Here is a 13046-nt window from a genome sequence, read left to right on the forward strand (position 1 = left end):
GTCTCATTCTGTGCGGTAAATGTTTATGATTTTGTTCCTAATCCAAGAGTAAGGGAGCTTTGCCTGGCCAATATTTATTCTTCAACCAATAGTATTATAAATGTTAACTGGTCACTTCTCACATTGCTATTTGTGGGACCTTACTGTGATAAATTGGCTGCTTGTTTGCTTACGAAACAGTAAAGACACAAAGTAATTCATTTGTTGTTTCGTATTTCGGAATCTCCTGAAGGCGTGAAAGGAGATAGATCATTCATTTTGTAAAATAAAATATGTATAAGATCTAAAAGATGTGTTAATTAGTCTTCAAACATTACATGTCCAAAGCTTTGACAAAGGGTCATCTGGACTTGAAACGTTAGCTCTTTTCTCTCCTTACAGATGCTGCCAGACCTGCTGAGATTTTCCAGCATTTTCTCTTTTGATTACATATCGAATATTAGCAAGACAAAAATAAAACAACCCTAGGGACATCATGACAATTTGTCAAAGGACAAACCAATGCAAAGATGTTTCTAATTACATAAAATTGTTTTGAAAATGAAAACAAATTTATAGCCAATGCTACACTTGGCTGATTTTCATTAATTAAAATGGTTTTTCTTCATAAATTTGACAGAACTTTTATTAGACAGTCATTTTGTATGTTAACATACATTTTTTAATCACCATATTTACTAATACAGTTAGTGTCCCAGGATCCAGAACTATACACATACAAAATTAAGTTCTTATAGCTTTTTCACGCCATCTTGAAATCTAAACCTTTGGTTTCCTTTCCTCGCTGGGAAAATGAACATGGAAACTAGAGCTACAGTATTGAAGCAGAAAACAAAAAACAGCTGAATTTCAACGGACATGAGCACCAAACACAAATTTAATAAGAATCAAACATGACTGTTAATCACCACCATTACACATCTCACCAATCCACAACCAACTGAATAGGAATGCTTTGCACTGCGTTCAGAATTTGGCAGACAAACATACGAGAAGATGAAGGGTAGAAAATTTTAAAAATACTTACCATTTAACCCTTCTGATAGCTCGAGTACATACTTGGTAATCTCTGACCCTCCATTATCTTTTGGAGACTCTGCAAAAAAAGACAAAAAGATTTGATAACTTAAACATAACTAATATTTCAGAATACAAACGTACATCTTTTACTCAACCAAAATATTATCAAAGATAACAATGTAACTTGAATTTTCATTGACACATTAGACATTATAACCAGTGGTTTTGAAGTTTGTTCTTTGACAAAACACTTTGTTGGATGGATTTTATAAAGCACACAAACATATCTTCTTAAGAGACATGGGACTTGGCAAGCTCTAATTTAATATAATGCATTTAGGTGCATATGAGTTTCATTGAGGTCTACATCATTAGGTGGAATCTCTGACAATAAACTTTGAGAAAATAGCAACTTCCTCAGAACTGCAGATGGCACAGTGGTTAAATGTTAATTTGTTTATGTGATTTTGGTTCAGAGCTTAATGCTAGTTAGGACACCAGGATATTCCTCTGCTCTTCAAATAAGTGCCAAAATTTATTTTATTACATCCAAGGATAGTACAGAGGTTAGCACTGCTGCCTTAGTGCCAGGGATCCAGGCTCAATTCTGGCCTTGGGTGACTGTGTGCAGTTTGCAAATTCTGTGTCTGCGTGGGTTTCCCTTGAGTGCTCCAGCTCCCTCCCACCATTCAAAGATGTTCAAGTTAGGTGGACTGGCCATGCTAAAATTGCCCCTAGTGTCCCAAGATGTGTAGGTTAGATGGATTAGCCACAGTAAGTGTGTGGGTTTACGGGGATAGGATGGGGGAAGAGATCCTCTGTCAGAGTTGGCTCAGATTCAATGGGCTAAATGGTCTCTTTCTGCACTGTAGGGAATACTATGATTAAGTAACTCAAGTCATACATGTCACAAGAATTTATAATTCTGATGGGTACAACAAACACAAATCATTTTAGCTTCTTGCTTTAACCAAGATCATTTATTTAATTAATAACTACCATATTTGCTACATTCCTTTCATGATTACAGATATTTCAAATGTTTTGAGCAAGTATGAATTGCATTTCCTTTTAAAACTTTTCAAGACTAACTTAAGAACATAAGAAATAGGAGGAGGAGTAGGCCATCCAGCCCTTCGAGCCTGCCCCGCCATTCAATAAGATCATGGCTGATCTGTCACTGCTCAGTTCCACTTTCCCGCCCTCTCCCCATAACCCTTAATCCCCTCTCCTATCAAAAACCCATCAACCCGCGTCTTAAAAATATTTAGCGAGGCAGCCTCCACCACTTCAACGGGCAGAGAATTCCAGAGATTCACCACCCTTTGAGTGAAGAAGTTCCTCCTCAACTCCGTTCTAAACCGACCCCCTTTTATCTTGAGGCTGTGCCCCCTAGTCCTACTGTCTTTTTTGAGCGGGAAGAGTCTTTCCACCTCTATCCTATCCATCCCATTCATCATCTTATACGTCTCAATGAGATCTCCCCTCATTCTTCTAAACTCTAACGAGTACAAGCCCAGTTTATTCAGCCTCTCCTCATAGCTCAACTCCGGTATCAGCCTAGTAAACCTCCTCTGCACTCCCTCCAAGGCCAAAATATCTTTGCGCAGGTGCGGCGCCCAAAAATGCACACAGTACTCCAGTTGCGGCCTCACCAATGCCCTATACAGCTGCAGCAAGACCTCCCTACTTTTATATTCAATCCCCCTCGCTATGAAGGCCAGCATCCCATTCGCCTTCCTGATCACCTGTTGCACCTGCAAGCTGGGTTTTTGCGACTCATGCACAAGGACCCCGAGGTCCCTCTGCACCGTCGCCTGCTGCAGTTTTTCGCCCCGTAAGTAATAGTCCTTCCTACCATTCTTCCTACCAAAGTGGACCACCTCACACTTGCCAACATTAAATTCCATTTGCCATTTCCTGGCCCATTCGCCCAGCCTATCTAGATCCTTCTGCAGACTCTCCACACCCTCCGCACAATTTGCCGTTCCCCCAATCTTGGTGTCATCAGCAAATTTCGACACTCTACACTCGGTTCCCTCCTCCAGATCATCTATATAAATGGTAAAAAGCTGAGGCCCCAGCACCGACCCCTGGGGCGCTCCACTAGTCACCATCCGCCAATCCGAATAGCACCCGTTGACCCCCACTCTCTGCCTCCTATTTGACAACCAATCCTCTATCCACGCTAACACCCTACCCCCAACTCCATGTCCCTCGACCTTCTGCAATAACCTCTTGTGAGGCACTTTGTCAAACGCCTTCTGAAAATCTAGAAAGACCACATCCACCGGCTCTCCTCTATCCACCGCCCTAGACACATCCTCATAGAACTCCAGTAAATTTGTCAGACACGACTTCCCTTTAATGAAACCGTGCTGCGTCTGCTCTATCAAGCAATTCCCTTCAAGATGCCTCGCAATTTCCTCCTTAATGACGGATTCTAACATTTTACCTACCACAGACGTTAAACTAACCGGCCTATAATTCCCCGCCTTTTGCCTGGCACCCTTCTTAAACAACGGCGTAACATTAGCCGTTTTCCAATCATCCGACACTTCCCCGGAATCCAGCGACGTTTGGAAAATAACCACCAAGGCATCCACTATCACCTCCGCCATTTCTTTCAGAACCCTCGGATGCATTCCATCCGGTCCTGGGGACTTGTCCACAATCAGCCCCTCCAGTCTGTCGAGCACCGCCTTTCTAGTAACAGTAATGTCATTAAGACCCTCCAGTCCTACCACCTTTCCATCGCTAACACCCGGCAAATTATTCACGTCCTCCTCCGTGAAGACAGAAACAAAAAAGTTATTCAATACCTTAGCCATATCCCCATCCCCGACCACTAGGTCCCCTTTCTCATCCTCTAAAGAACCAACATTCACCCTAGCCAGCCTCTTCCTTTTTATATATTTATAAAAACTCTTGCTATCCTTTTTTATATTAAGCGCTAGCCCAGCTTCATAGTTTCTCCTACCCTTCCTTATCAACTTCTTTGTCAATCTTTGTTGACATTTAAACCTCTCCCAATCCTCTTCTCGCCCACTACTCTTAGCTACTCTAAATTCCTCCGCTTTTAGTTTAACACTTTCCTTCACCTCCTTCGTTATCCACGGCTTATTACCTCTCCTCCTACTATCCTTTTTGACCATCGGAATAAATTTCCGTTGAGCACCAAGAAAGATCTCCTTAAAGATCCTTCACTGCTCCTCAACAGACCCTCCCTCCAACGCGCTCTCTTACACAGCTTTTTAACTGAAATATCATTGGTACAGACTATGCCATTTGTATGGATTTGGCATTAAATCACAAAACATCAAGGATTGATTTGCCCTAAACTTCTTAGGAGCAGTTCAGTAGCAGTATATAACATTATTGAAGTTTGAGCTAAAATAAATGAGTTTAATTTCAGGGAATTTACCCACAATTGTTCCCCAAACTTAATGAAGCTGTAGTTCTTTCAGAATTTGAGTATTATATTAGGACTCCCTGCTGATTGCTTTTGATGTCTTATTTCAGGTAGTCTTGTAAAATACACATATTTAGTACCAATAAAATATTAAAGTAGAGCATATGACACCTACTCCCTGTAAAAGTTAGTCTGTTATAGAACATAGAACATTACAGCGCAGAACAGGCCCTTCGGCCCACGATGTTGCGCCGACCAGTTACAAAACAATGACCCACTAACCTAAACCAATCCCTTCTCGTCCATAAACCTATCCACGGATCTCTTAAACGCCCCCAAACTTGGCACATTTACAACTGCAGCAGGCAGGGCATTCCAATCCCTCACCACCCTCTGGGTAAAGAACCTACCCCTGACATCCGTCCTATAACTACCACTATGTCACTTTTTTTGACTCCTGGTTTTTATGCCACTGTCTGTAATGGGAAAATCTTACACCAATATGTTATAATGGAAACCTTCTATTACCAATGTTTATCAGGTCTTTAGAGCTGTCATTGCAAGTCATCAAACAGTAGGTGGTGCTTTTGCATCAACTCAGATTTCTCTTAATTCCTATCGCCTTGCTTTCCATGTAACCAATCTTTTGCCTCTATGGATCAGCCTTGGAACATGTTCCCTTTATTTTTGCAAACTGACCGTCCACCTTATGTTAAAATGACTGAATTAACCTGCTCCAAAGATTAACCTGCCCTTCTTTTCACCTCACCCCACAGGATTTGAGGCATCAGTTTCCAATCCTGCATCTTACTAACTCTAACATTCTCAGCTCTGCCAGCTCAGTGCAATTTTTAATCTCTAACTACTTGCCTCTATTTTAATTCCCTAATCGTTCTCCAGCTTAACCCACCCCAAATCCACAACCAACCATTGGCTAATTTTCTTTTTTAATTGCTGCTTCTGTTCAATGTGCTTTTTCTTATATTTACAGGTCTATTTTTAAACCTCCCTTCTTTGACTATTTCTCTTAAATTCCCAATGCTCCACCCTTTCCTTATTATGGGACAGTTTCGAATTCCCACTCAACCTCCAATTTGCTAGTTTTTTCATGATACTGTAATTAAATTCCCTTTAATTAAATCCCATTCCTCATATTTTTTGCAATTTTTTTCTTCCCTAAGTCTTTGACTCAATGTGGATGCTGACCTCCACTATTTTTGTTCTTAAACATCTTGCCTTTAAGTCTTTAAAATTCTGAATGCTTTCCTTACAGATGAGTTCATGTATTTTCCAATCCATGTAACTAATTCTACATCCATAAAAAATGATTATGAACCAGCAGATTTTGGAGGGCATATTCAAAGGCAATATCAAAAGTGTGACATGTGGAACAATAACAGCATTATTAAAAAGTGGGAAAGATACTAATTTTTAAAACTGAAATCAGCTAGTAGCAAGTATCCCCAAGGCCAGTTATGTAATGTGATTTTCAGGAGTGCAGACATATTATGAAAATATCAATAAGGAAGTCTGAAATAACATTTCGGAGCATGAAAACAGCGTAACATTTAGTTACTGTTTCATTTGATGCTTTCAGTGTTTTCTTGATGTTTTCTACACAAAGTAAACAGCTGTAGCTACAGTGGCAACAGACCATCTATTGATTTTTCTGCAGCATGAAGAATTAGAAAAATGCGAATAACCATAAGGCTGGAAAACAGTAATTCTTAGTGAAACAAAATTTGAAAGTGTATTAAATTATTTATACAAGAAATGCAGTTGCTTCAACTATGAAGCGTTCCAATTAAAGAAAGCAGGCTCCAAGAAAGAAGTTAAAATTCAAGCTCAAGGTCGTTGGGGATTAGGCCCTGGAAGCAAAACCAATGTCAGTTCCAAACAGCAAGGAAAATGTTTTGGGTAAACATAAAGCTATTTTTGTGAGGTGTTCAAATTTGTGTATATTCGTGTACAAATCTACCGTTAACCAAAAAAAGGTCGTAGCCATATTATTTTTAAAAACTATTTTGTGCAATTCTATTTGCATTGTCTGCTGCTTCTTCGATAGTAGTTTTCCCATTTGCTCACTACTGTTTCATTCATGCACTACTGAAGAGACAAATACTATCTTCAGGTTTGCTTTTCTTAAAGGATTTATTTAGGTGACACTTGCATGTGTGACATAAAGCTCTCATCATCTACCAACACAGATGTTGGCAGCATGCACATAATTCGATAAAAGCAAGACAGTTTGGAGAATGAAAGCACAATTTTAACTATAGGAAATCATTGTAATGAGTTGCTTTCACAATGGACTTCATTAATGCATCAGATCAGATATGGCTTACCCCACACAGCCTTTAAACTGTATGCATGTACTTTTCCCTTTATACTTGGTTTACTCGGTGGTCCAGGCTTATCAGGACATGTGCAATATTTCACAACCTCACTGGGATTACTTTTGCCTTCACTATTACAGGCAAATACCTGCATATTAATGAAAAGAAAATCAAGTTAAAGACTTAAAACCAGAGAATTTTTAAGATGCAAGAAGAAAAAGCATGACATCTCAGCACAGATCTCATTTATCCCCCATGGAGACAGATCAAACATTGACCTGTATTTTGCATTGAAGGGAGGTTGGAGATGATGGGGGGTGGAGGGGTTGACAATGAACTGGCAGTATTCACCATCATTGCCCCTTGAAACTGGATCATTTCAAGATGTAGCTTACATGCAAATTAGTGCAGAAATCCTAAATTGTGGTCTGCCACTAAGTGCTTGAGGCTGCACAGGTTCCCACTCCCAGAGCTAATATTCATTTAAGTCACTTAACATAGAACACTACAGCACAAATAGGCCCTTCAGTCCACAAGTTGCGCTGATCATATCCATACCTACCAGGCCTATCTATAACTCTCAAACCCACTCTCTGCCTTCTGCAGGCAAGCCAGTTCTGGATCCACATGGCAACAGCCCCTTGGATCCCATGCCCTCTCACTTTTTCAAGAAGTCTTGCATGGGGGAACCTTATCAAACGCCTTGCTGAAGTCCATATAAACCACATCTACCGCTCTTCCTTCGTCAACGTGTTCAGTCACATTTTCAAAGAACTCAACTAGGCCCTTGACAAAGCCATGCTGACTACTTCTGATCATACTAAACTTCTCTAAAGGTTCATAAATCCTGTCCCTCAGTATCCTCTCCAACTTACCAACCACTGAGGTCAGACTCACCGGTCGGTAATTTCCTAGGCTATCCCTGTTCCCTTTCTTGAAAATAGGAACCACATCCGCAATCCTCCGGAACCTCTCCCGTCTCCATCGACGACACAAAAATCATCGCCAGGGGCTCTGCAATCTCTTCCCCACCTCCCATAGTAACCTGGGGTACATCCCATCCGGTCCCAGTGACTTATCTATCTCGATAGAATTTAAAAGTTCCAACACATCCTCTTTCTTAACGTCCACATACTCAATCTTTTCAGTCCACTGCAAACCTGCAGTACAACCTCCCAGATCATTTTCCATCGTGAATACCGAGGCAAAGTACTCATTAAGCACCTCTGCCATTTCTTCCGGTTCCACACAGACCTTTTCCCCCTTCACCTTTTATAGGTCCTATCCCTTCACATCTCATCCTTTTACTCTTCACATATTTGCAGAATGCCTTGGGGTTCTCCTTAATCTTACCCGCCAAGGCGTTCTCATGACCCCTTCTGGCTCCCCTAATTTCCTCTTTAAGCTCCTTCCTACAACCCGTATACTACTCTAGTTCTTTAATATCTCCTAACTCTCTGAACCTTCTGTAAGCCTTTCTTTTCTTCCTGCCTAGGTTTATCACAACCTTCGTGCACCATGGTTCCCACGACCTACCAAAACCTCCCTGTCTCATCGGAACGTTGTCGTGCAGAGCTCCAGACAAACATTCCTTCAGTACTTTTCCCCAAGAACACCTCCTTCCAGTTTACTCGTCCAATTTTCTGCCTGATGTCTTCATATTTCCCCTTACTCCAGATAAACACCTTCCTAGCCTGCCTGATCCTATCTCTTTCCAATGCTATCTTGAAGGAGATAGAATTCTGATTGCCATCCCCAAGATGCTCTCCCACTGAGAGATCCGACACCTGTCCAGGTTCATTAGCCAGCACCAGGTCCAAGTACAGCCTCTCCTCTTGTAGGCTTATCCACATACTGTGTTAGGAAACCCTCCTGAAATGACCTAACAAACTCCTTCCCATCCAAACCCCTTACCCTCGGGATATTCCAGTCAAATGTTTGGGAAATTAAAGTCTCCCATCACGACAACTCTGTTATTACTACAACTCTCTCTCTAGAATAACATCTAACTGTTATTACTACATCTGTTTCCCCATCTGCACTTCAACTTCCCTGTCACTACTGGGCGGCCTATAGAAAACACCCAGCAAAGTTACCAACCCCTTCCTGTTCCTAACTTCCACCCACACAGACTCCGTAGACAATCCCTCCACAGCGTCCACCTTCTCTACAGCCGTGACACTGTCCCTGATCAACAGTGCCAATCCACCCCCTCTTTTGCCTCCCTGTCATTCCTGAAACATCTGAATCCCAGCACCTGAGTCATCCAAGTCTCCGTAATGGTCACCACATTGCATTCCCAAGCAGCAATCCACGCCTTAAGCTCATCCACTTTATTCACTACACTCTTGGCGTTAAAATAGACACACCTCAGACACACGGTCTGGGCGCTTCCCTTCTCCATCACCCATCTAACCTCCCTCTCACACTGTCCACAGTCCTTCTCTACTTGCGAGCTAACCTCCTCGCTCTCAGTCAACTCACCTTGATTCCCTCCTCCCAACCTTTCTAGTTTAAAGTCCCCCCAGTAGCCTTATCCAACTTTCCCGCCAAGATATTGGTGCCCCTGGGATTCAAGTGCCACCCGTCTTTATTGTACAGGTCACACCTGCCCCTAAAGAGGTCCCAATGATCCAGGAACCTGAATCCCTGCCCCCTGCTCCAGTCCCTCAGCCACGCATTTATCCTCCACCTCATTCCATTCCTGCTCTCTCTCCCGCAGCGCAGGCAGCAATCCTGAGATTACTACCTTTGCGTTCCTCTTTCTCAGCTGTGTACCTAATTCCCTATAATCTCTTTTCATGATCCCTTCCCTCTTCCTGCCAATGACAGCAGTACTTATATGTACCACGACCTCTGGCTCCTCTCCCTCCCCTTTCAGAATGTCTGGGACGCATCCAGAGACATCCCAGATCCCAGCACCAGGGAGGCAAACCACCATCCGCGACTCCCATCTGCGTCCGCAAAAACGCCCATCTGACCCCCTCACTATGGAGTCCCCTATTAACACTGCACATTAAGAACTTTTCCTTTTCTCACTCTCTCATTGCCGTAACTGGGATTTATTCATAGAATTGGCCCTGAATTGTTTTTATATTCTTGGAGTGTTATATATCTCCATTTGATCAATTTGACTTTTTAAAAACTTTTTAAAGCTTTTAAAACATTTTTGATCATTTCAGCTTTTATCATCACCCCATGTCCATGTTCCAGTCTTTAACTTAACTCTATTTAAAAATGATTTTATTTCTATTGCTTTTCTTTTCCCTGATTAAGGGGTCTGCGAAATCTTTTATTGAGATTGGCTACTCGAACAACATAATGACATCACTGCAGCTCTACCTTGGGTTTGCCGGCCATTGTAATTGTAATAAAAATGCTACCTTCAGCAATTCTCTTAAACTAATAACTTTGATACACTATAAAGGTACTGCCCAGCTAGTGGAGATTTGTGTTTCAGTTTTTTAATATTAGGTTGGCATCCAATAGGGTATTTGCTTTTAATTCAAATCCACCCACCATGGGCCCAGCAAACAGGAAACTCTCCATATTTCAAATATACTGAATTGGCATCATGGGGAGGAACTTTCATCCGAGTGAAATGCAGTGGAGTGATGAGAGATTCTCTTATCACCTCCAGCCAGTTCTCCAGGTAGAGTTCAGAGTCAGACTCTGATAACTAGCTTGCGTTTTAAGAAAGGAACACTGTTGCAGAAATGGTCTGTTGATTGTACATGCAGCCTCTTATACCACTAGGCACAGAAGAGAGAAACTTGTAGCAACAAGTCAACTTCAGTGGAGTTTCAAAGAGTTGTTACCTTCTGCCCTGCCAGAATCTCACCTCTTCTATTTCTGAAATTCCACATGAACAGCCACCGTCCAATATCTCACTGAAGTGGCCATTCATCAAGTCTCAAGCAAGTCTCAAGACTATTCAACTAAAGTCAGATTCTTAGCCAGATGTAATGTAGCATGAATAAGCGTCATTTCATACAAGGGTCACTGAATGATACTAAATAGATTCCCTACTTAATTATTTTCCTTCCTCATGGGGACAAATACCTTTTATTATCTGAGTCTACACTTGGAATGAATTATGTTAAAAGAAAAAGAAAAATAAGCAAAATTGAATAAGCAAATAGTACTTACTCTGCAATTGAAGGAGCTACTCCGTCTGAGATTTTTTAAAGTGCAAGCAAGCTCATCGCCATTGTACTTTGCCTTAAAACCATAACCCTATAAAATATTTAAAACGTAACTTCAAACAACTTTACATGTTAAATTTGTATATCACAGCAGTATGTGCAAAAGGTTTTTAATAGCAGAATGATCACAATTCCCTTTCTTTCTACCCATATGAATTACAATGACTGGTTATGATAACCAGCCAAAAATAACAGTGATTAACAAATCAGAAACGATCACATTTCCTCCACTGGGACATAGATTTCAACAAGGGTAGTTTGCTGTTTGGAAATGTGCTGTCCATAATTGGTCAGAGGTTACAAATTCCACATGCCAAATCTCAGCTCATATCCCATAGTAAGCTGTGCAAGACAAATTACTATTCACCATACAGAAAAAAATAAACATCTCAAAATATAGGTCAGCCCAAAATGGAAGACACCTTAGGATCAAAATAGCCTACTATTGTTCCTACGCCCATGTGGTTTAAGAAAACAAGCAAGATTTTAAAGCGTAATTCAAAGCACTTTTGACACCATTTTTTGACTTAATGGTTTTACAGTTACACCACTTCAAGATACATTACAGATTGTACAAGTTAACATACATTTATATACAGAAGAATGAATTTGTTCATATGTTCATGTCCTGAGAACATCTTTAAAGAACTTCATCCCAAAAAAGTTGTTTCCACAAAGCAATTAAAGTGGAGAATTTAGTGCAAAATGTGGCCAGTAGCTTGGGCGAATCCTCTACTTTTTTAATAAATAGCAGTAAGCAGATGGACAGGTTTTAACCTACCCAAAAATTAGCACCTCTTGACGCGACAGCACTCTCGCAGTTGTGGAAATTTAGATTATGCTCTCAAATCCTATCATGAGTTTTAAGTTTATAAATACCTAATGTAGAGCCAAAAGTGGTCCCAACAGTGAAGCTGAATATGTGTGTATTGGTTTTCGTACTTGGTGCATTGTTGTGCATAATTTGTGGCTGCCACTAGTAATCCATCCCTTTCAAGGTGTGAGTGGACAAAGAGGTTCAGAACGCTTTCCAATGCAGGTCGATGGATTATTTTAACTATTTCCTCACAGGTGGTTTCCTTCCTTGCTTGTTACATATCCCTCTTTGCCTTATGATAGGCATTTATGCAGGGACTGTTGCTGATAACAGTCTAGACCAACTACTGAATGCTTTCTTTTAGTTTCATTGCCTGAACATACAAATGTCTACAATGCTACATTTGTAGGGTACTGGGGAGAAAAGTCTGTACGGCGCCACAAAAGTGAGGCAGGCAAGAAGAAAGTCCAATTTCACACATTGGGTCAAAAGTGTACATTAGCCAAGGTAAAGCAGTGGAATCTGGTTTAACACTATTAAGTGCCCATTTCTTACTTGGATTAAAAAATACTTGATAAATATAGCTCAAAATCTCTTACTGAACTTTCATCTTCCATTTCCAGGATATATGTAATGGATTCATCACATGAAACACCACTAGGTCTAGTCCACTCTAATGACATCCATGTGACACCTGCACGAATTAGCCGAGGAGGAGCTGGGCAAGGTGGAACACTGCCTGCTGTGTAGTACTGTACTGTTTCACTGAGATCGCTAGTGGAAGAAACAAAAACACATAGTTAAAATGTAACGCAAGAAGCTCACAATTTATTATCGCAAGTACTAGAGCAGCTGAACATGTCAACAATGGTTGGCCTTCCATGAAAACATAGACATGAAAATTTGATCATCTTCCCAATACTCTGGGCAACAATGCAAAAGTCAGTTTCCACAAGCAATGGCGCACTTTCTATCAACTAAAATGACATTCAATGAGGGACAATGTGCCTCAAGGTGTACAGCTTGCCCTTTAATTTTAAGCGATAGAGTTGGAATCTATAAATGGCCATCATATATCTCTGATTGCTCTGATGGATGGAAGAACATGATGGCAGACTTTGTATAACAACCAACTGAATGTTACAGAACATAAGCATCAAATGATCAAGGGATTTGGGGATAACAGAGTAGAATTGAAGATTATCCATTATCTTACTGGTGGGAAGAGCAGTCTCAAGGGCCTGTCTGGCCTACTA

The 13046-nt window shown here is 41.0% G+C and overlaps 1 protein-coding gene across 2 annotated transcripts in view; it reads right to left on the reverse strand.

The window, feature by feature from the left end:
* The window catches only part of LOC145342301 (fibronectin type-III domain-containing protein 3A-like), a 179385-nt gene that overhangs the window by 15217 nt on the left and 151122 nt on the right, over window positions 1-13046 (reverse strand). For both annotated transcript variants that reach the window (XM_080187760.1, XM_080187759.1), the window contains exons 13-16: window positions 12390-12564; window positions 10918-11004; window positions 6778-6916; window positions 1028-1096 (exon numbers count right to left, since the gene is read on the reverse strand). In XM_080187760.1, the coding sequence (XP_080043886.1) occupies window positions 1028-1096; window positions 6778-6916; window positions 10918-11004; window positions 12390-12564 (470 nt within the window). The remainder of the gene's footprint in view (window positions 1-1027; window positions 1097-6777; window positions 6917-10917; window positions 11005-12389; window positions 12565-13046) is intronic.

This window comes from Carcharhinus amblyrhynchos, chromosome 4, assembly GCF_965287045.1.
Source record: "Carcharhinus amblyrhynchos chromosome 4, sCarAmb.v2.hapA, whole genome shotgun sequence".
NCBI classification, from domain to species: Eukaryota; Metazoa; Chordata; class Chondrichthyes; order Carcharhiniformes; family Carcharhinidae; genus Carcharhinus; species Carcharhinus amblyrhynchos.